General features: G+C 43.4%; 1 protein-coding gene across 2 annotated transcripts in view; it reads left to right on the top strand.

Moving 5' to 3' along the window:
- Positions 1-571: 571 nt before the first annotated feature.
- Positions 572-27948, top strand: part of antxr2a (ANTXR cell adhesion molecule 2a) — a 226464-nt gene continuing 199087 nt past the window's right edge. Inside the window, exons 1-3 of one of the 2 annotated variants that reach the window (XM_073065216.1) lie at positions 572-1105; positions 1363-1434; positions 1659-1730. In XM_073065216.1, the coding sequence (XP_072921317.1) occupies positions 942-1105; positions 1363-1434; positions 1659-1730 (308 nt within the window). In that variant the 5' untranslated portion in view covers positions 572-941. The remainder of the gene's footprint in view (positions 1106-1362; positions 1435-1658; positions 1731-27948) is intronic. The other variant, XM_073065215.1, reaches the window with a different exon arrangement.

The following is a 27948-nucleotide window of genomic DNA, read 5'->3' as shown; positions in this document are numbered from 1 at the left end:
GTAACATTGGAAATAAGGTAGCCAATTTGGACTGCAAGCTCCCAAAAATTGGATGTCAACCAGTTTGCTTTGAGCAACGCTGAGGAATAAATATTGGACAAGGCAGTAGGGATAAGTATCTCGCTCTTCCTAAGTTTGTAAGAGCAGGGACTCACCGCTACTGCCCACTCCAGAGAGAACAAAGGCCCTGTTTAAATGTGGACATGACAACTGATTGCCCTTACCTCAGATCTTTGGTGAGCAGTTCCCTCAATCCTATACTATTGTAATAATAATTTAGTTACAATGTGGTTAGCTTATTGAAATAAATATCTAAGTTCGAGAAGAGTAACAACAAAGCCTCGTCGAATTGTAATTTGGAAACGAAGATTCTGGCACATTTGTGCGCCGATACAGAACTTAAGTTGCATGGCTTCTCTCTGGCATTAAAAAAACATTGATTGATATTTTTGTTAGAAGCCTTCCTAACACAGGAAATGATATCACGCAAATGATGATTTGTGTGCAGCAATATCTTCCTGCTTGTTCAAAGGGCACCAGCTGTCCCGCGGAGGGGCGCCTCAGACACGCCCTGTTGAGGTTCCTCAGACCCACAAAGCGCCGGCAGTCTGAATGCAGTGCGGGTGTGTGCTGCGCTTGCGGATACAAACTGGCTGAAGGGCACAGTTCATCCCCCGCTGTAACGCCGACCTCCTCTGGGAAGTTTCCGCTTGCAACTGTACGAGCGACTTTGTGGCAGTGGCCGTGAGCTTTCTTGTGCCGTTGCAATGTGCGGTTTAACGAAATCGCTCTGGTTTTTCTTTCTCAGATACCTGTAGGGCGTTTGAGTGATTTTATTTTTGTAGGAATCCGGTGGTGACTGCTTTCATGTTTGCTGGAGCTTTCTCTTCCTAGTTTGAGCTACCTTTTTTGGGTTTTGCAGCTAGATTAATTGCAGGATAATGAAGCCGTGGCGGACTGTTGGTGTTTGCAAGAGCTTTTGCTCCGGGCAGTGGAATTTCATGCTCTTTGTAGCAGTGTTTCTGAGCATGAACACATTCGGAGTTGTGCAAAGTGAAGAGAAATCGTGCCACGGAGCGTTTGATCTTTACATGGTACTTGACAGGTAAGAGTTTGGTGGTGCCTGGTCGAGCCTCGGTTTTGTTTTGTTCATATCTGTATCTGCAGTTTGGAGGGTGAAGCGATAAAATGAATTGTAATTACAGAGTGGGGGGGGGGGGGGAAGAGCCACAGTAAAAACTTGTCAAACTGTTTCTGGCCATGAACTAGCAACAGGAAAGTGACGGGAGGAGAGCCCAGTGGAAATATAATTGCTTGATTTAGTTTTTACTTGATCGAATTGAACGTCTGTTACTTTTACAGATCCGGGAGTGTTGCTAACAACTGGGGCGAGATTTATGATTTTGTGGAATCACTGGTCCAGCGATTCGTCAGGTAATAATAATACCTTCAGTAACACGTCCCACAAACTTTTTTTGGTGGAAAGTTATGTTCACATTAGTTTGTCGCCGCATGGGGGAGGCAGGACGCAAACTCACTGAATAAATAATCGTTCCTAGGCCAAAAGCGAATCCAAGTTTGAAAATTAGAAAATAATGAAAGGAAAATTATATTTAGTGTTATTCAGCAGCTGATGATTTATGTATTTTTATTTGCAGTCCGCAAATGAGATTATCTTTCATCGTGTTTTCTTCTCGTGCTGATGTGAAGATGCCGATAACTGCTGACAGGTCAGTGCAGAATGCCTTGTTTTCACAGTCAGGGGAATTGCAGAAACTGTTGTCAAACCTTTCATGAAATACCCATTCGTAATTTTTCTTTCTGAAACTTTCATCCCTCCCCGCCCTCCTAAAAGTGTTGTCACTTCTTGATCCAAATTCCATCTTTTTTCATTGGGTCCCCTGCCTTATCATAATATTGATACTCTCGTTTAAAAAACGCAGAAACAGTATTCGGCCCATTATTTTCATATCTGGGAGGCTTGGCAACTGCGTGAAGCTTAACACCAAAAAAAAAGAGGATGGCCTAGATCAGGGAGGCCATGCGACTTGTCATACCTCATGCTTTCCCATCCATTTTATATCTGTATGTTGGCTGCAGAATCACACAATATTTAGGATTTGGTGATGTTTCCTGGTAGGTTTACCTGAGCTCCTCCTACTCATGCTGTTGGCATAATCCTTGGGCATTCTTGGATGAGGAGCATTTCCTTCCTTGGCATACTAAGAAGTCTGAAGCTAGGTTGTCTTAATTTCCATCTGTTCCTTGGGTGGATGTGTTACGTTCAGGGGGATGATCTGAAGATGCAATGATCCCCGTATCATTTGGAGAAACAGCCACTTTCATTGGTGTCTTTGCCTCAGCCACTGAAACCCTCAGTGATGTACTTCTGCTTTTGGTATTTCAGCCGCCGTGATTTAAGCTCTCAAACTGTGGTGCTCGGGTCTCGTTAGTTTCTTACTCTTTCCCATATGTTGTCTTCTCCAGTTCGACTGGCATCTTCTGCTCTGGCTATTCCTTTTATCTTGTCATTGGCAGCTGTATACTAATCCTTCTATAAACAAAATATAATTCAGTGCATTTTGTAAGATGATGGGAATTTTCCTTCAATGTAAACCATGTGACATGATCCACTGAAATGAAATTCATTGAGAAATTTCATCGGGCTGATCTCATTGCTCAATGCCAACAAGTCTGAGCAGCAAGTCCATTTGAAAAATGGCATTATGTCCTAAACTTCCACATGCAGGACGTTTTGGATTTATTAATAGCCTTAGCATGCTAGTGGCCGTGAATTGAGATGTGCTGAATTCAGTATAGTATTCCATGTTAGATATGAGACTTTAGTCATATAGTCACAGGCTGACTGAAACTGAAACAGGGCATTGAGCTATTGAGTCCAACTCAACTATTTAGCAAGTGCATATGTTAATCTTATTTATTTATTTAGCAATACAGCTCAATAAGCTGGTAAGGAAGGCGGGCTCTGTCGTGGGCAAAGTACTGGAGGGTTTAACATCGGTAGCTGAGCGAAGGGCGCTGAGTAGGCTACGGTCAATTATGGATAACTCTGAACATCCTCTACATAGCACCATCCAGAGACAGAGAAGCAGTTTCAGCGACAGGTTACTATCGATGCAATGCTCCTCAGACAGGATGAAGAGGTCAATACTCCCCAATGCCATTAGGCTTTACAATTCTACCGCCAGGACTTAAGAACTTTTTAAAAGCTATTATTAATGGTTTTTGAGATAGTGATTTAGATGCATATCATATTTTTTACTTAGTTAAGTATTGTATGTAATTAGTTTTGCTACAACAAGTGTATGGGACATTGGAAAAAAAGTTGAATTTCCCCATGGGGATGAATAAAGTATCTATCTATCTATCTATCTATCTATTAGGCCTTTCCAGCCCTTTGAGTCACACCACCCCCAGCAACTCATGAAAAACCCCAATTAACCCTTACTTAATCATGGGACAATTTACAGTGACCAATTAACCTACCCAGTATGTGGGAAGAAGGCAGGGCACCTGGAGAAAACCCACATGGGGGGATGTACAGAGACTTCTTATAGACAGCGCTGGAATTGAACTCTGAACTCAAATGTCCCAAGCTGTTTTAGCGTGGCGTTAACTGCTCTGCTACGGTGGTGCCCAAATAATCTTAGATTAATCCCACATTTTCATCAACTGCCAGGTGCACTAAGATCATTTTACAATTGCCAATTGGCCTGGGAACCCATGTGTTGAGATGTGGGTGAAAAGCGGAGTACCCGTACAGTCAGAGGGAGCATGAGCATTCTCCTCACAGGCAGCTCCTGGGACTCAGCATTAATTTAAAACAAAAAATGTTTCGCTTCAATATTTTCAGTAATTTGTCAATATTTTTCATTCAACTTATTTTTAACACTTAAATGCTTCAATTTAAAAAGTCTTTAATATCCTGGAATATTATCGCTGGTCGGAAGAATTTTCCACCGCTTTTACAGCCAGCTAAGTTGGAGGCAGATCTTTTCTGGTTGTCAGCAGTTTCAGGGGAATATTGGTACTACCATTGAGATCATGGTGCTGGACTGATTTTTTTTTAGTTTTCCAAGCTCTATCAAGCAATAATGATTGTAGGGATTCCTTGTCAAATTTGGCTGTCCTCAGAAATGTGTGCTGTTTGATGACACCTGTGGCGTGACTGGTAACTGGCCCACTGCAGAGGGATGGGCTGCAGAGAATGAATGAGAAGCCGTTAATTACCTGCTCTCCAGCACCACAGTCCAAGCACAGTCACTGAGCTGCAGTAAGCAGGCAGTGCCTGTGAATAACCTCACTCCAAGCCGCTGTTGACTCTTACACTGAATTGCATGAGAGCAGGTGTGGTTGCAGTAATCATTCTAAAAGCTAAGGTCCTTTACTGACTTTCCCTCCAACAATTAAATTCCATAGCAAACTACAGAAAACAAACATTTTGGCAGCTATATGTCAGGTAAAGTGAAGAAAATGACCCCTGTCTCCTGTCTGCCCATCTCAGACAGTGTGTGTGCAGTAATTAAAATCTCAGGACATTGCACTGGCGATGTCTGCTGGGCTGCAGTGATCACTAGCCTCTCCTATATTTCAGAGAAACACCAACTATCTACAGCAGACAAACCAAAGCAACGAAGAGATACTGTCAGTGGTGGAAGATTACTGAGATAACTGGTAAAACTGTGAAGGGACGTTTCCACTTGCCTAAAAGCACCTCATGCCTCAACAACTGAAGTAGAGTGTAGATCACACTGTGAACTTGTAAATCTATCTCAGAACCCATTGACCTGGAGTGAAAGGAAGTTATGTTCAGGTGAGAGGTGGGGGTGGGGGGAAGGTGTGCTGCTGAGAAAGAAGCTAATGGAGTATGAGTTTGTACACTGGAGTATAATGGAGAAATGTCTATTCTCTGAATGGCCAGATGTGACAAATGGTATTCTTCAGGGAGCTGTGCTGTGCAACCTTAAATTACTGGAGGCATAAGAAGATAATGCAGGATCAATTGGACACTGGGGATGAATTGATAGAGCAAACTATCCATTTCATCCAAATGAGATTAAAGGATCAGGGAAAATCAGAAACAATGGGGCAGGAAATAGGCTGACTAAAGATCAAATTAATTAAACAAAGAATGGTAAAGTCTGGGAAAGAGAGACAGAAGGACTTCATTGAGAGAAAAAGAAAGACAGCCGAAGGAAAAGTAAGAAAAACATCACAGAAGAGTTTAATTTCTTTATATTTAAAGTATCTGAAGAGAGGAACAGTCACATTTTTGAGGATTTATTTTAAATGTTAGGTCATTGGTTAATATATCTGACAGTTTTAACATTTGTAAATACAATTTAAATCTATATAATTAACTTCCCATGGTGATTATAAAGAATGAGTGGAGTAATTTCACAAAACTCATTCCTATGTTAAGATGCTAATTACAACTCTCACACAAACTTCACTGAGTAAGTCAAGATTGACTTGGAGCTGAGCCTTTGAGTGAACAACACACGGACTCATCTGCTTACAGCAACTCAGTGAATGTGGCTCTCTTGGTGGAAGACATCAAACAATTTTCTATTCATCCTGTAGATTAGCCAGTGTTTTTTTTCAAAGCTAATGATGGAGTGGCACAAATTATGACGAGGTGCAATTTGCACCATATGTCTTTCTCACCACAAATTGCTTCATTATTGATGTGGTAATAATGTTATGCATATTAAGCAGTGTTATTTCCTTGTAGTTCTGATCCATTATTTTCTGTGGACTACCTCAATGCACTGTGTAATGAATTGGTCTTAAGACAAGCTTTTCATTGTATCAGAATTGGAGTCAGGTTTGCTATTACTGACATATGCTGTGAAATTTGTTGTTTTGCAGCAGCAGTACAGTGCAATATATTAAAAATTACACTAAGTTGCAATAAGAAATTTAGCAAAATAAATACAGAATGCAAAAAGTGAGGTAGAGTTTGTGGGTTCATAGTTAATTCAGCAATCTGATTGTGAAGGGGAAGAATCTATTCCTAAAATGTTGAATGTGTGTCTTCAGGCTGCTGTACTTCCTCCTTGATGGCAGCAGTGAGAGGGGGAACTTCAGTACATGTGACAGTTATCAGCCAATTTCAAGTCTAGTTATGCTTGTGTAATTTGGCAGCATATGCTGTTAGAAGTAAAAAGTAACTTTTTTTAGTTTCTTGATATGTACGTTGCTTGATATTTCTTGATAAATAGAAGAAATCTGTTTATGTTTGGAACTGAATCTTCCAATGCATACCTGCTCTTTATGTTCATATATAGTGGAAATATGCGTAAAGAAAGTAGAAGGCAGGATTATTGTTTTTTTATGACTGTAAACTTATAATCATCCAAATCCAAGACTTCAAAACCAAGCAGTTTTATGACGTAGTTTCTAATTTGTTCATGTTTTGATTGGCAAATCATAATTTCATCAACAGCCCTTAAGCACGTAACAGTACTCAAATATATTTACAATAACATTAACGATAGTTATGACTTATTAGATTTTTATGCACATTCAATTAGTTAAGCTGTTTGAAATTCTACTCCAGCATTCCACTGGTTGAGAAAATAATCTAATTAATTTGCCACCAGTATGCAAAATATATTGAAATTGATAATAGAATAGATGAAATGTATTATGGTAGTGTGTCCTTTTGAAAACAGGTTTCACTCTATTAAATAATACATTTTTATATGATTTCCAATAGTTATTATTCTTGACAGACGTTGTTTAAAGATGCTTCAATATCCTGAGAAGTTTATTTGGTCGTGCGGTGAACCATGGATGAAGGGAAAAAACTGTACATATGTATATTTGTATATAAGTTTGTTTATGTATATTTGTGTATTTCACATTTACATGCTTCAAAAATGTGATAATTTTAACAAAGGGGCTTAAAGTAATTAATTCTTTTAATTTCAGTGACTTGCATGTTATGGAGCGCACTGATTGGTCTGTGGGACATGGGATATATTACGATTAATCTATGAGGAATAGTCATAACCTTTATGGAGCAATCATTAAATTTATCGCACGTTTGCCCCATCGTGGCTACACTTGGATTAGCTTGTTAGTTAGAGCTATTGGGCTAAAAGTTGTTATGCATTTGCGAATTTGCCAAGTCCATGTGTTGCACAGTCTCATTTGATGTAACCATAATTGGTTCAGGCACTCATTATGCATCCCTGATAATTATCTGGAGCAAACATAAGTTTGCTTAAAAACATTTCATTGAATGTTGTGGACACCACATTAAAAATCATTCTACATTCTTGAGCTAATTTTGACATGGGACTTACTAGAAGTCAGCACATGGCCAGATGATCTGAGATCTGAGTTGATAGTGGGATATGCAGCAATTTAATTGGATTATTGAAGTTTAGAGAGCAAAAGAAAACCATTTGATACGTCATACTGGTGGTGGCCCGTTTTCCCTTTTACATTGTGTAAATCACAGCTTCTCAGCCACGTGTCCACTTTCCTAATGGAAGTCCCTGAAGACTTTTCAGATTTTGGATTCCAAAGCATCTTTCAGGGTGTGCAATCCAGATTTTGAAATGTTTGTTTAAAGAAATTATGCTGTATCTCCAATTTGTGAAAAGCACATACAAACGTTTCTAATTTTGAATAATTCTATTTGCCCTTCCCTGCTAGGGAGAACAATTCCAGTTTTTCTAATCTCTGCACATGCGTGATTTCCTCACTCGAGTTTATCATGTTGATCTCCCCTGTAATATTGCCAAGGCTTTGACACCCTTCCTGAGGTCTAGTGTCCAGATCTGTAGATGATACTCTGCCTGTGGCCTAACTAGCAATTTATAACAATTTTGTAAAGCTTCCTCTTTTACTTTTGATCATGGTCTCCACTCCTGTAGCCTGTTATCATACTTCCTTTCTGAACTTGGCTTGCCAGCTTCAAAAATTAAGCAGCCTTTGGTCCATCTGCTCTTGCATACTGTCAACTCATAGCATTCAGAATTTACCTTCCTTCTAGAGACATAGAAGACCTACAGCACAATACAGGTCATTTGGCCCACAAAATTGTGCCAAACATGTCCCTACCTTTGAACTACCTAGGCTTTACCCATAGCCCTCTATTTTTCTAAGCTCCATGTAGCCATCCAGAAGTCTCTTAAAAGACCCTATTGTATCCGCCTCCACCACCATCGCCGGCAGCCCATTCCACGCACTCACCACTCTCTGCGTTTTTTTTAAAAAAAACTTAACTCTGACATCTCCTCTGTTTCTACTTCCAAGCACCTTAAAACTATGCCCTCTCGTGCTAGCCAGTTCAGCCCTGGGGAAAAGCCTCTGACTATCCACATGATCAATGCCTCTCATCATCTTGTACACCTCTATCAGGTCACCTCTTATCCTCCGTTGCTCCAAGGAGAAAATGCTGAGTTCACTCAACCTATTCTCATAAGGCATAATCCCCAATCCAGGCAACATCCTTTTAAATCTCCTCTGCACCCTTTCTATGGTTTCCATGTCCTTCCTGTAGTGAGGTGACCAGAACTGAGCACAGTACTCCAAGTGGGATCTGACCAGGGTCCTATATAGCTGCAACATTACCTCTCGGCTCTTAAACTCAATCCCACGATTGATGAAAGCCAGTACACCGTATGCCTTCTTAACCACAGAGTCAACCTGCACAGCAGCTTTGAGTGTCCTTTGGACTCGAACCCCAAGATCCCTCTGATCCTCCACACTGCAAAGAGTCTTACCATTAATACTATATTCTGCCATCATATTTGACCTACCAAAATGAACTACCTCACACTTATCTGGGTTGAACTCCATCTGCCACTTCTCAGCCCAGTTTTGCATCTTATCAATGTCCTGCTGTAACCTCTGACACTCCTCCACACTATCCACAACACCCCCAACCTTTGTGACATCAGCAAGCTTACTAACCCATCCCTCCACTTCGTCATCCAGGTCATTTATAAAAATCACAAAGAGTAGGGGTCCCAGAACAGATCTCTGAGGCACACCACTGGTCACCAACCTCCATGCAGAATATGACCCGTCTACAACCACTCTTCGCCTTCTGTGGGCAAGCCATTTTTGTATCCATAAAGCAATGTCCTTTTGGATCCCATGCCTCCTTACTTTCTCAATAAGCCTTGCATGGGGTACCTCATCAAATGCCTTGTTAAAATCCATATATACTACATCTAAGGCTCTGCCTTCATCAATGTCACAACCTTTCATAGTCACAACCTCAAAAAATTCAGTCAGGCTCGTAAGGCACAACCTGCCTTTGATAAAGCCATGCTGACTATTCCTAATCATATTATGCCTCTCCAAATGTTCATAAGTCCTGCCTCTCAGGATCTTCTCCATCAACTTAGCGGCCACTGAAATAAGACTCACTGGTCTATAATTTCCTGGGCTATTCCTACTCCCTTTCTTGAATAAGGGAACAACATCCACAACCCTCCAATCCTCCGGAACCTCTCCCGTCTTTATTGATAATGCAAAGATCATTGCCAGAGGCTCAGCAATCTCCTCCCTCACCTCCCACGGTAGCCTGAGGTACATCCTGTCCGGTCCTGGTGACTTATCCAATTTGATGCTTTCCAAAAGCTCCAGCACAACCTCTTCCTTAATATCTGCATCTCAAGCTTTTCAGTCCGCTGTAAGTCATCACCGAAATTGCCAAGATCCTTTTCCGTAGTGAATACAGAAGCAAAGTATTCATTAAGCACCTATTTCCTCCAGTTCCATGCACACTTTTCCATGGTCACACTTGATTGGTCCTATTCTCTCACATCTTATCCTCTTGCTCTTCACATACTTGTAGAAGGCCTTGGGGTTTTCCTTAATCCTGTCCACCAGTGCCTTCTCATGGCCCCTTCTGGATCTCCTAATTTCATTCTTAAGCTGCTTCCTGCCAGCCTTATAATCTTCTAGATTCCTATCGTTACCTAGTTTTCTGAACCTTTCGTAAGCTCTTCTTCTTGACTAGATTTACAACAGCCTTTGTCCACCACGGATCTTATACCCTACCATAACTTCCCTGTCTCATTGGAATGTACCTATGCAGAACTCCACGCAAATATCCCTTGAACATTTGCCATATTTCTTCCGTATGTTTCCCTGAGAACATCTGTTTCCAATCCATGCTTCCAAGTTCCTGCCTGATAGCCTCATATTTCACCTTATTTCAAATAAACATTTCCCTAACTTGTCTTTTCCTATCCCTCTCCAGTGCTACGGTAAAGGAGATAGAATTGTGATCACTATCTCCAAAATGCTGTCCCACTGAGAGACCTGAAACCTGACCAGGTTCATTTCCCAATACCAGATCACATATAGCCTCTCCTCTTGTAGACTTATTTTCATATCAGAACATAGAACATAGAATAGTACAGTACATTACAGGCTCTTCGGCCCACAATATTGTGCTGACCCTCAAACCCTGCCTCCCATATAACTCCCACCTTAAGTTCCTCCATATACCTGTCTAGTAGTCTCTTAAACTTCACTAGTGTATCTGCCTCCACCACTGACTCAGGCAGTGCATTCCACGCACCAACCACTCTCTGAGTGAAAAACCTTCCTCTAATATCCCCCTTGAACTTCTCTCCCCTTACCTTAAAGCCATGTCCTCTTGTACTGAGCAGTGGTGCCCTGGGGAAGAGGTGCTGGCTGTCCACTCTATCTATTCCTCTTAATATCTTGTACACTACTATCATGTCTCCTCTCATCTTCCTTCTCTCCAAAGAGTAAAAGCCTAGCTCCCTTAATCTCTGATCATAATCCATACTCTCTAAACCAGGCAGCAGCCTGGTAAATCTCCTCCGTACCCTTTCCAATGCTTCCACATCCTTCCTACAGTGAGGCGACCAGAACTGGACACAGTACTCCAAGTGTGGCCTAACTAGAGTTTTATAGAGCTGCATCATTACATCGCATCTCTTAAACTCTATCCCTCGACTTACCCCATAAGCTTTCTTAACTACCCTATCTACCTGTGAGGCAACTTTCAGGGATCTGTGGACATGTACCCCCAGATCCCTCTGCTCCTCCACACTACCAAGTATCCTGCCATTTACTTTGTACTCTGCCTTGGAGTTTGTCCTTCCAAAGTGTACCACCTCACACTTCTCCGGGTTGAACTCCATCTGCCACTTCTCAGCCCACTTCTGCATTCTATCAATGTCTCTCTGCAATCTTTGACTTTACACTATCTACAACACCACCAACCTTTGTGTCGTCTGCCAACTTGCCAACCCACCCTTCTACCCCCATATCCAGGTCGTTAATAAAAATCACGAAAAGTAGAGGTCCCAGAACAGATCCTTGTGGGACACCACTAGTCACAACCCTCCAATCTGAATGTACACTCTCCACCAAGACCCTCTGCCCTCTGCAGGCAAGCCAATTCTGAATCCACCTGGCCAAACTTCCCTGGATCCCATGCCTTCTGACTTACTGAATAAGCCTACCGTGTGGAACCTTGTCAAATGCCTTACTAAAACCCATGTTGATCACATCCACTGCACTACCCTCATCTATATGTTTGGTCACCTCCTCAAAGAACTCTATCAGGCTTGTTAGGCACGATCTGCCCTTCACAAAGCCATGCTGACTGTCCCTGATCAGACTATGATTCTCTAAATGCCCATAGATCCTATCTCTAAGAATCCTTTCCAACAGCTTTCCCGCCACAGATGTAAGGCTCAGTGGCCTATAATTACCTGAACTATCCCTACTACCTTTTTTGAACAAGGGGACAACATTCACCTCCCTCCAATCCTCCGGTACCATTCCTGTGGACAACAAGGACATAAAGATCCTAGCCAGAGGCTCAGCAATCTCTTCCCTCACCTCGTGGAACAGCCTGGGGAATATTCCGTCAGGCCCCGGGGACTTATACGTCCTGATGTATTTTAACAACTTCAACACCTCCTCTCCCTTAATATCAACATGCTCCAGAACATCAACCTCATTCATATTGTCCTCACTGTCATCAAGTTCCCTCTCAGTGGTGAATACTGAAGAGAAGTATTCATTGAGGACCTTGCTCACTTCCACAGCCTCCAGGCACATCTTCCCACTTCTATCTCTAATCGGTCCTACCTTCACTCCTATCATCCTTTTGTTCTTCACATAATTGAAGAATGCCTTGGGGTTTTCCTTTACCCTACTCGCCAAGGCCTTCTCATGCCCCCTTCTTGCTCTTCTCAGCCCCTTCTTAAGCTCCTTTCTTGCTACCCTATATTCCTCAATAGACCCATCTGATCCTTGCTTCCTAAACCTCATGTATGCTGCCTTCTTCCACCTGACTAGATTTTCCACTTCACTTGTCACCCATGGTTCTTTCACCCTACCATTCTTTATCTTCCTCACTGGGACAAATTTATCCCTAGCATCCTGCAAGTGATCCTTAAACATCGACCACATGTCCATAATACAATTCCCTGCAAAAACATCATCCCAATTCACACCCGCAAGTTCTAGCCTTATAGCCTCATAATTTGCCCTTCCCCAATTTAAAAATTTTGCTGTCCTCTCTGATCCTATCCTTTTCCATGATAATGCTAAAGGCCAGGGAGCGGTCATCACTGTCCCCCAGATGCTCACCCACTGACAGATCTGTGACCTGACCCGGTTCGTTACCTAATACTAGATCTAGTATGGCATTCCCCCCAGTCAGCCTGTCAACATACTGTGACAGGAATCCATCCTGGACACACTTAACAAATTCTGCCCCATCTAAACCTTTGGAACTAATCAAGTGCCAGTCAATATTAGGGAAGTTAAAGTCACCCATGATAACAACCCTGTTATTTTTGCACCTTTCCAAAATCTGCCTCCCTATCTGCTCCTCAGTATCTCTGCTGCTACCGGGGGCCTATAGAATACCCCCAGTAGAGTAACTGCTCCCTTCCTGTTCCTGACTTCCACCCATACTGACTCAAAAGAGGATCCTGCCACATTACCCACCCTTTCTGTAGCTGTAATAGTATCCATGACCAGTAATACCATCCCTCCTCTGCTTTTCCCCCTCTCTATCCCTTTAAAAGCACTCAAATCCAGGAATATTGAGAATCCATTCCTGCCCTGGTCCCAGCCAAGTCTCTGTATTGACCACTACATCATAATTCCGTGTATGTATCCAAGCTCTCAGTTCATCACCTTTGTTCCTGATGCTTCTTGCATTGAAGTACACACACTTTAGCCCTTCTACCTTACTACCTTTACATCCTTTATTCTGCTGCTCTTTCCTCAAATTCTCTCTATATGTTAGATTTGGCTTTACTCCATGCACTTCTTTCACTGCTCTATCGCTCCGGGTCCCATCCCCCTTGCAAATTAGTTTAATCCCTCCCAAACCATGCTAGCAAACCTACCAGCAAGGATATTGCTCCCCCTCGAGTTCAGGTGCAACCCATCCAATCTGTACAGGTCCCACCTTCCCCAGAAGAGATCCCAATGCTCCAAAAATCTAAAACCCTGCCCCCTGCACCAACTCCTCAGCCACACATTCAACTGCCATCTCCTCCAATTCTTACCATCACGTAGCACTGACAGCAATGCCGAGAACGCCACCCTTGAGGTCCTGTTCTTCAGCCTTCTGCCTAGTTCCCGAAACTCACACTTCAGGACCTCATCCCTCTTCCTGCCTATGTCATTGGTACCAACATGTATCACGACTTCTGGTTGCTTTCCCTCTCGTACCAGGATGTCATGAACCCAGTCAGAGACATCCCGGACCCTGGCACCCGGGAGGCAACAAACCATGCAGGTGTCCTTCTCACGTCCACAAAATCTCCTGTCTGCTCCCCTGACTATAGAGTCTCCAATGACGACAGCTCTCTTCTTCTCCGTCCCATCCTTCTGCATCACAGGGTCAGACTCAGTGCCAGAGGCCCTGCCACCGTGGCTCACACCTGGTCGGTCGTCCTCACCAACAGCATCCAGGACGGTAAAGTTATTATTCAGGGGAATGGCTACAGGGGTGCTCTGCACTACTTGTCTACTCTCCTTCGCTTTCCCCCCTCGGACTGTCACCCAACGACCAGCTTCCGGCAGCCTAGGTGTGACTACCTCCCTGTAGCTCTCATCTATGACTGCCTCATTCTCCCTTATGAGTCAAAGGTCATCCAGCTGCTGCTCCAGATTCCTCACACGATCTTCCAGATCGCCCAGCCACAAGCACTTCTGGCAGATGTGACTCTGCGGGAGAGGGGAGTTCCCCCAAGACTGCCACATCTCACAGGAGAGGCACATCACCGTCTCAGGAGGCATTGTAAAGACTATCTGGGAACAAGTTCGTCCTCCGCCTCTTCTTGTTGAAGCCTCTCGAGTCAAAGCCTCAAATCTCCACTCCTTCACTGGCCCACTCACTCACTGGCCACTTTCCACAGGAATTTATTATGTCAAGAAATCTTCCTGAACACACCTAACAACCTCTACCCCATCTAAACCCCTCACTCTATGGAGATGCCAATCAGTATTTGGGAAATTAAAATCTCCCACCACAACAACCCTGTTATTATTACTCCTTTGCAGAATCCGTCTCCCTGTCTGTTCCTCAATGTCCCTGTTCCTACTGGGTGGTCTATAAAAAAACACCCAGTAGAGTTATTAACCCCCTCCTATTCCTAACTTCCAGCCACAGAGACAACCCCTCCGTGACTTCCTCCTTTCCTGCAGCTGTGACACTATCTCTAATCAACAGTGCCACGCCCCCACCTCTTTTGCCTCCCTTCCTGTCCTTTCTGAAACATCTAAAACCTGGCACTTGAAGTAGCCATTCCTGTCCCTGCACCATCCAAGTCTCTGTAATAGACACAACATCATAGCTCCCAGTGCTGATCCACGCTCTAAGCTCATCCGCTTTATTCATGATACTCCTTGCATTAAAATAGACACATCTCAAACCATCAGACTGAGCATATCCCTTCTCTATCACCTGCCTATCCTCCCTCACACACTGTCTACAAGCTTTCTCTATTTGTGAGCCAACCTCCCTTTCCTCCGTCTCTTCAGTTCAGTTCTCACCCCCCAGCAATTCTAGTTTAACCTCTCCCCAATAGCCTTTGCAAGCCTCCCCACCAGGATATTGGTTCCCCCTCAGATTCAAGTGCAACCCGTTCTTTTTGTACAGGTCACACCTGCCCCAGAAGAGGTCCCAATGATCCAGAAATCTGAATCTCTGCCCCCTGCTCCAATCCCTCAGCCACGCATTTATCCTCCACCTCACTCTATTCCTATATTCACTAATCCTAAGATTACTACCTTTGAGGTCCTGCTTCTCAACTTCTTCCTAACTCCCTGTAGTCTGTTTTCAGGACCTCCTCCCTTTTCCTACCTCTGTCGTTTGTACACGACCTCTGGCTGTTCTCCTTCCCACTTCGAGATATCTATGCTGCATCTCCCAAAGCGCATAATTTCTTGTTGATCCACATGAAACTATTTTACGTATGTCACAGTTCATTTTCTTTGTCATTTTTTTGTTATGTGCCATGTCGTGTGTTGTGGGCGATCATGGTCACCCCAGCCACTATCAGTAGTCTTCAGAGATTGTCTGCTTGTGTCAGTGGTCGTATAACCCCGACTTGTGATATGCATCAACTGCTCTTGTGGCTTCACATGACACTGCTCAGGGGTGGGTTGGGGGCTAAACAGGAACCACACCTTGCCCAAGGGTGACCTGAAAGTTAACGGAGGGTAGAGCATGTAACACCTCCTTTGGTGTTGACCTATCTTCACTCTGCCACCCCATTATTTTCTTAACCAACGAGATTTCAGCACTGAGGAACAAACAGGAAGGGAAGGAAGTGGGCAAGTTTGAGTCAAAACAGTGATGGAAAATAAAGATTGTATTGAGTGGGACAAAAACATAAAGGAAGTGCTGGAAGACATCATTTGAAACTTTTTAAATATGACGTTTTTAAGACATTAAGAATAATTTTTCACATGACAAAAGGGGAATCATAGTGAAAGTTGTTAAATTGCAGGAGTCTAGATAGGGCCACCCAGAGGCAAATTAGGAAATTTACTCATGGAAGATGTCAAATATTTGACATCTGTCTTAACGAGCTTGAAGATCCTGCTGGAGTTATAACATAATTGAGACTATGGATGGGCCAAAAATTAATAAATAGGAGACACTGGAAAGTTCAACTGGAATTGGAGAGGATAAATTACCTGGTGTAGATGGGATGTGTCCTGGGTTTGTGGGAAAATATGAAGTGAAAATGTAGAGGCTTGGGGCATATTCTTCAAAAAATCTATAGATTTGGAAGTGGTGCTTGAAAACTCAAACTGCAAATACTGAATCACTTGTTTAATTGAAAGATGTATGGATAAAACCAGCCAGTCAGTCTCAGTATTAGGGAAAGCTCTAGAAGCAAAAATCAGAAATAGAATTAGCAGTCACTTGGAAAAGTGTAAAAGAATTAGTTATAAAAGATCTTGCATAGATTTGCTAAAGGCATATCACGCCTAACTAACATGATTGATGAGAGTAAAAATGCATACGTTGGAAATCTGAAACAAAATTAGTAAAGGCTGAAGAATGCTCAGCAGGTCAGGCGGTGTCTGTGGAAAGAGCACCAGTTAACAACTTCCAGTGTTTGCTGTTTTAGGAACTTGTTAGACAACTTTGACAAAGTAGCCGAGAGAGACAGATAAATGCATTGGAATACTTCCAAGGGGGCTATGATATGGTATCACATAATGCCAACAAGATTGAATGTGTTGGAATAATGGGACTTCGGTACTAACTAAACAGCCATAGCCTCCAACCTGATGGCATGAGCATTGATTTCTTGAACTTCTGGTTAGCCCCCACCCCCCCATCATTCCCTATTCTCTTTTCCCTCTCACACCTTATCATTACCTGCCCATCAGCTCCCTCTGGTGCTCCTCGCCCTTTTCTTTCTTCCGCAGCCTTCTGTCCTCTCCTGTCAGATTCCCCCTTTCACCAATCAACTTTCCAGCTCTTTATTTCACCCCTTCCCCCTCCCAGTTTCACCTTTCACCTTGTCTTTCTTCCTCCCCTCCCCCCACCTTCTTACTGTGACTCCTCATCTTTTTTTCTCCAGTCCTGATGAGGGATCTCAGCCCGAAACAACAGCTGTGCCCCTTTCCATAGATGCTGTCTGGCCTGCTGAGTTCCTCCAGCATTTTGTGTGTGCTGTTTGGATTTCCAGCATCTGCAGATTTTCTCCTGTTAGTCATAGTGAAAAGCTGTTTTACAGACTCCAGGGTGATGGGATACTCCCTGGGATCAGTATTAGACCTACAGTTTTATTTAATATAAATACTTTGGACTTGGATATACTGCACAATTTCTAAATTTCCATATGCATCTGGGGTCAATTTCTAACCGATGTGCATAAGCACTCTATGATAATTAATCACCAGATCATGTACAGCATTGTAATTTAACTCGGAAGATGTTGTAACTGGAAATAGAGTTTGGTAGAAAGCATTTCTTAACATTCTTTTAAATTAATAACAATACTATTAAGAGAACCAGTAAAATAATCAGTTTCAATTATAAATCAATAAAATTTTAATTGTAAATGTCAATATAATTTCAATGATTACAACATTTTTGAGTTTTTCTTAGTAGTTCTATAAAAGTTACCTGAGTGACCTAAATTATCAAGGTAGCTTGAAGAATAGACACAGTAGGAGCTTTAATCCCTTCATTGTTGAAGGGAAAGCTTAGCCAAACAGAATATTATCCTTTAGCAAGTTGTTACTCAGCTGTCAGTTTTAGTTTATGGCTGGAAGCTTTTGGGCAGATAATTTGTATAATCTGAAGCTAGATTTGGGGAGCAGTTTAGATTGAAAGCTTTGTCATATTTCCACTGATCTTTGCCACCTGTCCGATATCTGCTTGAAACCTGATGATCGGATTCATTACCTCCCACTATTTGAAGACATTCCGATTGGAGTATGGTTAAAAAGAATAAAATACATTGAGCTAGCTTGAACTTCCTGCAAACTTCATTACGTAGCTTCGGTCCTACCTGGAGTGGAACATGATTCTGACCATTGTCGTGGTTTCTCGTGCCCCACAAATGACCAGGAGATGCAGAAGATTCTTCGAGAAGGGTTAAACTTTAATTTGCAAATCAAAGCTGAGACAGTCATTGAGCTAGTCGCTGATTGCCCACCGATCCCCCCCCGGACACAGCATTCTTTATAGCAATCTCCTGGTCCAGTTGCTTTAGCATATGCAATCGGTCTATAGTTGCGTATCACACGTACATCCTGCCACTATTGTTTATACCCATTGACTTAATCATGTTCTAATCTACATCTCTTAGCTACCTCTCATTAACACACCATTGTCTTCTACATTCTTAAGATTTCATTCTCCTACTAAATTGGGTACATGCATAGCAAATAGCAAGTTTCAAAGCTGACTACATAGTTTTGGTTACACAGCAAAATTTCAACTTTTGTACTCCAATACCATTTCCTGGCATATTGTGAAGTGTAGAAATTTCACAATGTTTGTGGTCATGATGTTCTACAGTTTCAGATGTGCTTTTAGTATCAAGTATAGCCTATGTTCTTTTATAATGCAGCACCATAATGCTTGTTTCTTAAATTGGACATTTTATTTGATAGTTGTTTTTAAAAAAAAATCCCCAAAATCATATACCATTGTAAAACCACAAAAGTTATGAGGATACTTGAACAGGTTGCTGAGTGCCCCCTGGAGGATGTGTTGATGGGCTCAGAAGTGTACTTACTAACTATCCTATAGAGCAAATATAGGATATGCATTTATGAACCGGGGACATGGGAGACATATTTAGCAGGGAAATTTACAAGCTCGTTTTGGACTTGTGTCATCCTGTGGCTATGAGGAGGAAAGCACCCTCTCCTCCATTTGTGTGAGGTGATGACCACGAGAGAACCCACTGTCCTGGGGAATTCTCCTGTTGATTAACACTGTGCCTGAACTGCAGAGTCAATGTGCATTTCCGAGACAGCACTGAGATTTTTATAAACTATTACTGTGTGTTTGTGTGTGTTGCAGGTTAGTGATGAATGGGGAAGATAAGAATCGGGTTTAATATCACCGCCATACGTTGTGAAATTTGTTGTCTTTATGGCAACAATACATTGCAATACGTAATAATAGAGAAAAAAATTGAATTTACAGTAAGTGTGTGTGTGTGTGTTTACAGCTTGGGGTGTGAATGAAGTTGGCACTGTGTGCAGTGTTGACGAGTGGATGTGCTACGACATGTAGATGACTGTAGGTTAGTGTGTAGTGAGGATTTAAGTGTTTAGCAGTACTTGTGTACCAGGCTGGTATGTTGGTAAAATTAGGTTATTGAAGGTAGTGGTTTGTTTTTTTAAGGGATCTGGGTATTGTTTTCAGCGCCAGCCCTATTTGAGAGCTCCACTCTTTTATAAATGCAGTTATAATTACACAATTGAGTGGTGTCACAGATAGGACAGATCGGCAAGAATAGCAGATGTTTTCTGCTGTTTTTTTCAAACAGTCAGCTAGTTTTTGTTGTAATTATTACCAACATTTCTTGTTATAATACAATTTCCCCTTGATTTAATTGGATCTTAAATTTCACAGTTGATTTGTTTACACATTAGGGATCTGACTGATTTAACACTCAATACCACAGCTCAAGTTCAAATTTATTGTTACCTGAACATATATAGTTGACCAAACAAAGCAATGTTCCTCCCGACCTTAGTGCACCCACAATACATACATCGCACTCAGCACTTAAGTACAAAATATTACCACAAGGAAGATAATAAAATATAATTCAAAGTGCATTTAGTGCACAGCACAGGTAAACAGTAAACGAAACAGAAAACGTCTGGTGATGAGACCTTGTGGTGGCAGGGTATCCATTAGTCTGACAGCCTGAGGGAAGAGGCTGTTACCCAGTCTGGTGGTCCGAGTCCTGATGTTTCTGTATCTTTTTCCTGAAGGTAGCAGTTAAAGAGATAGTGGGATAGGTGGTAGGGATCCTCAGCAATGCTTCATGTACACTGCTAATAAATGGGGGTGTGGGGGAGGAAAACCCTGGTCATCCTCTGGGCAGATTTTACTCTCCTCCATAGGTCCAATGCCTTGTAGCTTCTGTACCACAAAGTACAGACAAATGCTGTGCCATCTTGACCAATGAGCAGCTGTTGTGGGTCCAGGTTAGATCTTCCATTTGTGCACATCGAGGAACTTCGTGCTCTTCAGTCTCTCCGTGGATGAGCAAAGGAGAGTGATTGCCCTGCACCTTTCTGAAGTCCACAGTCCTCTCTTTTGACAACGTAGTGTTACGTATCCCGTAACTGGATCACTTACCAGCAAAGATAGAGAGGTCTGCTGAAGTCTGATGGTACCATTTTTAAACGTTTTATTTATAAAGGGGCACAAAAGTAAGGTTAATACAAACATTCAGATAACATACGTCGTCAATACTCAATCTAAAGCGCAGGTATAGTAATAATCAATAAGAAATAAGCTCTATCGTTGTCTAGGGGTAATGTATATATTGTCCGCTGTATATCTAAAAGTCTCTTGCGTTCACTGCAGTTCCACCAGCTGCCGTCTTTTGGGGGGGTCGCGGTGGTGCACTTTTGTTAGAGAGAGAGAGATAGAGATTGAATGAAACAGTTACCTGGCGGGTTTTTTCCAACCTTTAGGAGTTCGATCCTTCGGAGTCTTGTTGGGGATTGGCCGTTCACTCGTGGCCTCTCCTGTAGCTAAAGCCGTTATTTCATGGTGAGGTCGCCAATCCCAGGCAAGGAAAAGACGCACACGAACTTCCTCACCGGCTGTCGCTATTAAACGCTGTCACAGGATTTTCTAGCGTGTCTTCTGGTGCGTCTGGGGGGCCGTCTTTACAACCCCTCTTTTATCTGAGCTCACGGGGTCTCAGATGTCAATCAGGTTGGGATGATGCAATCTCTCTCCATCTCTCCACCCACGTTGCCCCGAGGGTATACACGTAGTACAGTTCCCAATTCACAAAGGTGTCTCCACGAGACAATGACCACAGTCGCCAGCTTTTGCCTCGCCGTGAAACGAGGGACACCGCACGTATCTCTCTCTTCTCTTGGGTCATTGACCCCCCCTTCACTAGGGCTCTTGCGATTCTCACAAAGGAGGGGCTGGGATCATAACAGTAGAGACTTAGGTTGTTACTCTCACACCATTTGAGAAGCCTCTCCACCTCCTTGCTGTTTGCCAACTCATCACTGTTGCTGATGAGGCCAGCCACTGTTATGTCATCAGTGAATTAGATGAGATTTGAGCTGGATCTGGCACTGCAGTTGGGAGTCAATAGCATGAACAGGGGCACCAGTGCTCAACGTGATGGAGCTTGAGATGTTGCAGACTGACTGGGGTCTTTCCGTCAAGAAGTCCAAGATCCAGTTACGGAGAGGGGTGCTGAGTCCCAACCATGACAGTTTACTCACCAGCCTCTGAGGGATGTTTGTGTTAAGTGCCAAGCTGAAGCCAATGAACAACATCCTAGTGTACGAGGCATCATTTTCTAAGCGAGACAGGATGGAGTGGAGGGCCGAGGCTACAGCATCATCAGTGGACTGGTTTGACCGGTAGGCAAACTGGAAGGGGTCCAACATAGCTGGAAGGTGGGATTTTATCTGATCAGCTGCTCAAAGCACTTAATAATTGTTGAGGTGAGTGCCACTGGGTGGTTATTGCCTAGGCTAGTTACTGTCGCTCTCTTGGGTGATGGAATGATGCTGGCTGCCTTGAAGCCTGCAGGGACAGTGGACTATTGCAAAGAGATAATAAAGATGTCTGTTAATACCTCTATGAGCTGGGCCATACAATCCTTCAGCACCTGACTAGTTATGTGTCCGGCTGCACACTTTTGCGTGGGTTTACTCTGGCTGGGATCCTGCTCCCCTCAGCTACGACCAGACTGGGTGCTTTCCTCGATGTCACATCACTCATTGTGTCAGAGGCATTCAGCCTACCAGGAAGGGAGATGTTGCTGTCATTTTCTCACAGGCTGGACTTGTAATGCTATGGTTCGTATACCTTGTCACATGTGCCGCGCGTACCTGGTGCCACAAAAGTGGCTGTGAATTTTCTGAGTGCTCTCCTTTTGGCTTGGGAAAGTGTGGCTATCGCTGACCTTGGAGTCAAACCTATCCCCAATCTGAAGCATCCTAAGCAGTGCACAAACCCCTGCAGTCAGCCATGGCTTCTGGTTTACCCTGGCAGTGTCGTGTTTAAATAGACAGCACACTGCTCAAATACTGGAAACGCACATGCAGGCTTTTCTCAATTACTAACGTGACTCCCAAAAGCTCTGAAAATTTGATTGTAATACATTTGGTTGAAACTTTGCAGTGAACTTCTGTTAATAACAGCGCTCAAACAGAAGTAAACAATTAATTCTGGAGAGCACTGCATTTATTTCTGAAATAACCATTCCAAAGAAAATTACACTGGGCAAGAGTTCATAGGAAAAGATAAAAAGCTTCTCATTCAGCAATTGTTGATGTAAGTTGAAAATATGAGCAAAAAACCTCAGGCTGTCAGTGTGGGAAAAGGAAAACAATGCAAAAAATGGGAAGGCAGGTTTTCCATTATTTACATAATAAACAGGAGCAGGAGTAGGCCATCCAGCCCATCGAGCCTGCCCTGCCATTCAATAAGATCATGTCTGATCTGTCTGTAAACTCAGCTCCATCTACCTGTCTTTTCCTCATAACCCTTAATTCCCCTGCTATGTAAAAATCTATCTAACTGTATCTTAAATATATTTAGTGAGGAAGTCTCAACTGCTTCCCTGGCAGAGAATTTCACAGATTCACCACTCTCTGGGAAAAACAGTTTCTCCTTATCTCCATCCTAAATCTTCTCCCCTGAATCGTGAGGCAATGTCCCCTAGTTCTAATTTCACCTATCAATGCAAATAACTTTCCTACTTCTCTTATCTATCCCTTTCAAAATTTTGTATGTTTCTATAAGATCCCCTCTCATTCTTCTGAACTCCAGAGAGTATAGTCCCAGGTGACTCAATCTCTCCTCATAGGTTAACCCCTTTGTCTCTGGAATCAACCTGGTGAATCTCCTCTGCACTGCCTCCAAAGCCAGTATATCCTTCCTCAAGTATGGAGACCAGAACTGCACACTGTACTCCAGGTGTGGCCTCACCAGTCCCCTGTATAGTTGCAGCATGACCTCCCTGCTCTTGAATTCAGTCCCTCTAGCAATGAAGGACAACATTCCGTTTGCCTTCTTAATAACCTGTTGTACCTGCAAGCCAACTCTTTGTGATTCATGCACAAGCATTGCCAAGACCCTCTGCACAACAGCATGCTGAAATCCTTCACCATTTAAATAATAATCTGCTCTTCTATTATTTCTTCCAAAGTGGATGATCTCACATTTACCAACATTGTATTCCATCTGCCAGACCTTGGCCCACTCACTTAACCTATCTATATCCCTCTGCAGAATCTCCACATCCTCTGTACAGTTTGCTTTTCCACTCAATTTAGTGTCATCAGCAAATTTTGTTACGCTACACTCAGTCCCCTCTTCCAAATCATCAATGTAAATGGTAAACAGCTGCGGGCCCAGCACCGACCCCTGCGGCACCCCACTCACCACTGACTGCCAACCGGAGAAACACCCATTTATACCAACTCTCTGCCTTCTATTGGTTAACCAAATCACTATCCATGCCTATACACTTCCTCCGACTCCATGCATCCGTATCTTATTTATAAGTCTCTTGTGCGGCATCTTATCAAATGCCTTCTGGAAATCCAAGTACATGACATCCACCTGTTCCCCTCTGTCCACTGCACTCATTATGTCCTCAAAGAACTCCAGTAAGTTTTTCAAACAGGACCTGCCCCTTCTGAATCCATGCTGCGTCTGTCTAATGGAGCCATTCCTTACTAAATGTTTGGCTGTTTCTTTATCTGCTGAGATCTGGGAGCTTTACAAATTACCAAGCTGCAACTGTTTTGAGTATTTTGTGGTGACTGAGTTAGAATAAATCTGTTGGCATTGTCAGTCATCAGTTCACAACATTGCTCAGAAAAAAAAACAACAATGTTGTTGAAACGTTTGTATTTGCAAACATTTCTCTGTATTGATAATCAAGAAAATTGATAAAATAATGGAACTAAGATAATTAATGGCAGAAATTATTTTAGCATTTATCAGCGAGTGGCATTCGAGCCATGCTGCCCAGCAAAGCTATGGTTTAATTCCAGCCTAATCACAGAATTCAGCCACTATGACCAATTTACAGTGACCAACTAACCGTGGGAGAAGCTGGAGCACGCGGAGGAAACCCACATGGTTACGGGGAGAACATACAAACTTCTTAAAGACAGCGGAGGGAACTGAACCTGGGTCACTGGTACTATAAAGTGTTGTGCGAGCCACTATGCTACTGTGCCTTTACTTTCAGAATCAGAATCTGGTTTATTACCACCAACATGTGACGTGAAATTTGTTAATTTAGCAGCCGCAGTTCAGTGCAATACATAATCTAGAAGAGAAAACAAAATAAAATAATAATAAATAAGTAAATCAATTACAGTATACTTATATTGAATAGATTAAAATTGTGCAAAAAACAGGAATACTATATATTAAAAAAATGAGGTGGTGTCCAAATGTTCAATGTCCATTTAGGAATCGGATGGCAGAGGGGACGAAGCTGTTCCTGAATCGCTGAGTGTGTGCCTTCAGGCTTCTGTACCTCCTACCTGATGGTAACAGTGAGAAAAGGGCATGCCCTGGGTACTGGAGATCCTTAATACCTTATACAATAGTGGTTGCCAACCCGTCGATCGCGATCGACTGGTCAATCTTTGAGACTTCCCCAGCAGATCCCGACAAAAAAAAAAGAAAAATAAATGCACAAGTACTGCTGAGAGATTGTTTCCGGGTTGCGGGGTTTTAGTTCCGTTCTTTCTGCCCAGTACGCATGCGTGTAGCTCCCCCGCCACGCGCTGGTCCCCAACCACTGGGCCGCAAAGAAACAATATGAGTCAGCTGCACCTTTCCTCATTCCCTGTCACGCCCACTGTTGAACTTGAACCCACGCGAGGTCATTACCCAAGCGCGTCAGGGATCACCGGTTGGCCTCAGGTAACCGGCAGCTTCGTGCGGCCGGTGAGAGGTGCCGTTGCTACTGGCTTGGAGCGCGGACAGATGGGCGTCGCCTCTGAACCTGTTTATCACACCGAATGTTCGTGGGGAACCCCGTACTAAAATATTTGCAGACGACCTAATTCGAGCTCAGGGTTCCGTAAGTAGCAGAGCAGCTACCTCGCTGCGATCTACTGAGACAAACTTTTGTCGGCTGATAGATCCTACAAGGGGGGCGGGTGTGGGCCTGTCGCACTCCTCGCTCGCTCGGTCGCTCTCTCCGGACTACGACCACCGCGGCCCCGTTACGGGAACAGACGCACCTGGCCAAGGCGGTGGGCATTTGTTCGGTTGCTCTGGCGGGAGACTGTCTAATGAGGCAATGAAGCCCTCAAAACTGCTTCAGTACCCTGAGTCCAAGCACCTTGCACTTAAATACAAACCCGCTGAGTTTTTTTCCTGCGTTTAAAAATGTGAGCAAGTGGGACCGAGAGCCACGTAAACTAAATTGCGGAATAGACTGGACATAAGGAACCTGCTTTGAGTATTGCTGTATTCTGGTCGTGTTTAACCCCCCGCCCCCCGGTCGGCTGGTCTGCAAGAATATTGTCAATATTAAACCGGTCCATGGTGCAAAACAAGGATGGTGACCCCTGGTGTTCATACATTATTTCTGCTTCTGGGTTGCGGGGTTTTACTTATGGTCTTTTCTGCCCTGGTGCGCATGCGTGTAACTAATCGATTTGGAGTCGATCTTGCCTTTCACTTAGGCCGAGGTAGGGGATCTTGGGCTTCAAAAGGTTGGTGACCACTATTATACAATATATACAGTGAAAGCTTCTGTCCTTGAGTTTTATGAAGCTGCTGCTAGGCTAGTAACTCGGCATGAGTTTACTATAAAAGGAGTAGCCATGGGCACTCACGTGGGTCCCAGCTGTGCCTGCCTGTTTGTCAGCTACGTGGAACAGTCTATGTTTCAAGCCTGCACTGGTGACTGTCACGCACTTTACATTCACTGCATTGGTGCTGCTTCCTGCATGCATGCTGAACTCCGATGCACCAAAATCTATCACAGACCTACAGACTCTCACAGTTACCTGGACTATAACTCTTCCCACCCTGCTACTTGTAAAAACACCATCCCCTTCTCTCAGTTCCTCCATGTCCACTGCATCTGCTCTCAGGATGAGGCTTTTCATTTTAGAACGTAGGAGATGTCCTCCCTTTTCAAAGAAAGGGGCTTCCCTTCCACCACCATCAATGCTGCCCTCAACCACCTCTTCTATTTCGTGCATGTCTGCCCTCACCCCATCCTCCCACCATACCTCCAAGGATAGGGTTTCTCTTGTCCTCACCTACAACCCCACCAGCCTCCACGTGCAGCACATAGTTCTCCAAAACTTCTGCCACCTCCAATGGGATCGCAGCACCAAACACGTCTTTCCCTCACACCCCTACTTTCTGCTTTTCACAGGGATTGCTCCTTACACGACTCCCTTGTCCATTGACTCCCTCCCCTCTGATCTCCCTCCTGGCACTTACCCTTGCAAGTGGTACATCTGCCCCTACACCTCCTTCCTCACTATCATTCAGGGCCTTCCAGGTGAGGCGGCACTTCACCTGTGAGTCTGTTGGGGGTCATGTACTGTGTCCAGTGCTCCCGGTGTGGCCTCCTGTATATCAGCTAGACTCGACTTAGATTGGGAGACCGCTTCGCCGAGCATCTACAATCCTTCTGCCAGAATAAGTGAGATCTCCTAGTGGCCACCGATTTTAATTCCACTTCTCATTCCCATTCTGTTATGTCCATTCATGGCCTCCTCCACTGTCATGATGAGGCCACACTTAGGTTGGCGGAACAACACCTTGTGTTCCATTTGGGTAGCCTCCAACCTGATGGCATGAACATCGATTTCTCAAGCTTCTGGTAGTGCCTCCATCCACCCTCCCATTTCACCATTTCCCCTCCTCTTTCCCCTCCCTCACCTCATCTCCTTGCCCACCTATTGCCTCCCTTTTTTCTTCCATGGCCTTCTGTCCCTGATCAACTTCCCAGCTCTTTACTTCATCCCTCCCCCTCCAGGTTTCACCTGTCACCTGGTGTTTCTCTCCCCCCTCCCCCAACCTTTTAAATCTACTCCACAGCTTCTTCTCTCCAGTCCTGCTGAAGGATTTGGGCCTGAAACATCAACTGTACTTTTTTCCATCGATGCTGCCTGGCCTGCTGAGTTACTCCAGCATCTTGTGTGTGTTGCTTGTATTTCCAGCATATGCAGATTTTCTCTGGTTTAAGAATTTACTATAGTTCACTTTAATCTACAGCTTGAACCTGTTACAGACTTTCACTTCTTGGTACCAACACCGTAGGGGCTCACTTTATTTTTTTACCACATGCTCACCACCACCCCCATCTCTGTACTACAGAACCAAGCATTAACTTACTGTCCTCTACTACAAGGAGAACTGTTGCTTGTGAACTCTGCCTGGGAATGAACCCCACTGTTATTGCCTGGGCTGACTTGCAAATGAAGATCCATAATATAGTGGGCATTATTTTAGGTTTGATTTTCAAAAATGTTGCTTTCTCAGAATTATTTTTGTCTTCATGATAGACTGCTTGAAGCTGAACAGAAATATAATTTCACACTACTTGTTTCATGTAGGAATTTGGAGAAACAAGAAATTGACCTTTATTGAAAATAATGTGTTTAATTGCATAACAGTGCTGACACTATGCAATAGTTCAACTAAGCTAAAATGCTTTGTGTATGAATTTTGTTTGTACTCAGTGTCTGAGG

The sequence above is a fragment of the Hemitrygon akajei genome, chromosome 13 (assembly GCF_048418815.1).
Source record: "Hemitrygon akajei chromosome 13, sHemAka1.3, whole genome shotgun sequence".
In the NCBI taxonomy this organism is placed as follows: domain Eukaryota; kingdom Metazoa; phylum Chordata; class Chondrichthyes; order Myliobatiformes; family Dasyatidae; genus Hemitrygon; species Hemitrygon akajei.
Note: the sequence above shows the minus strand (reverse complement) of the source record. Positions and strands in the feature narration are given on the sequence as shown.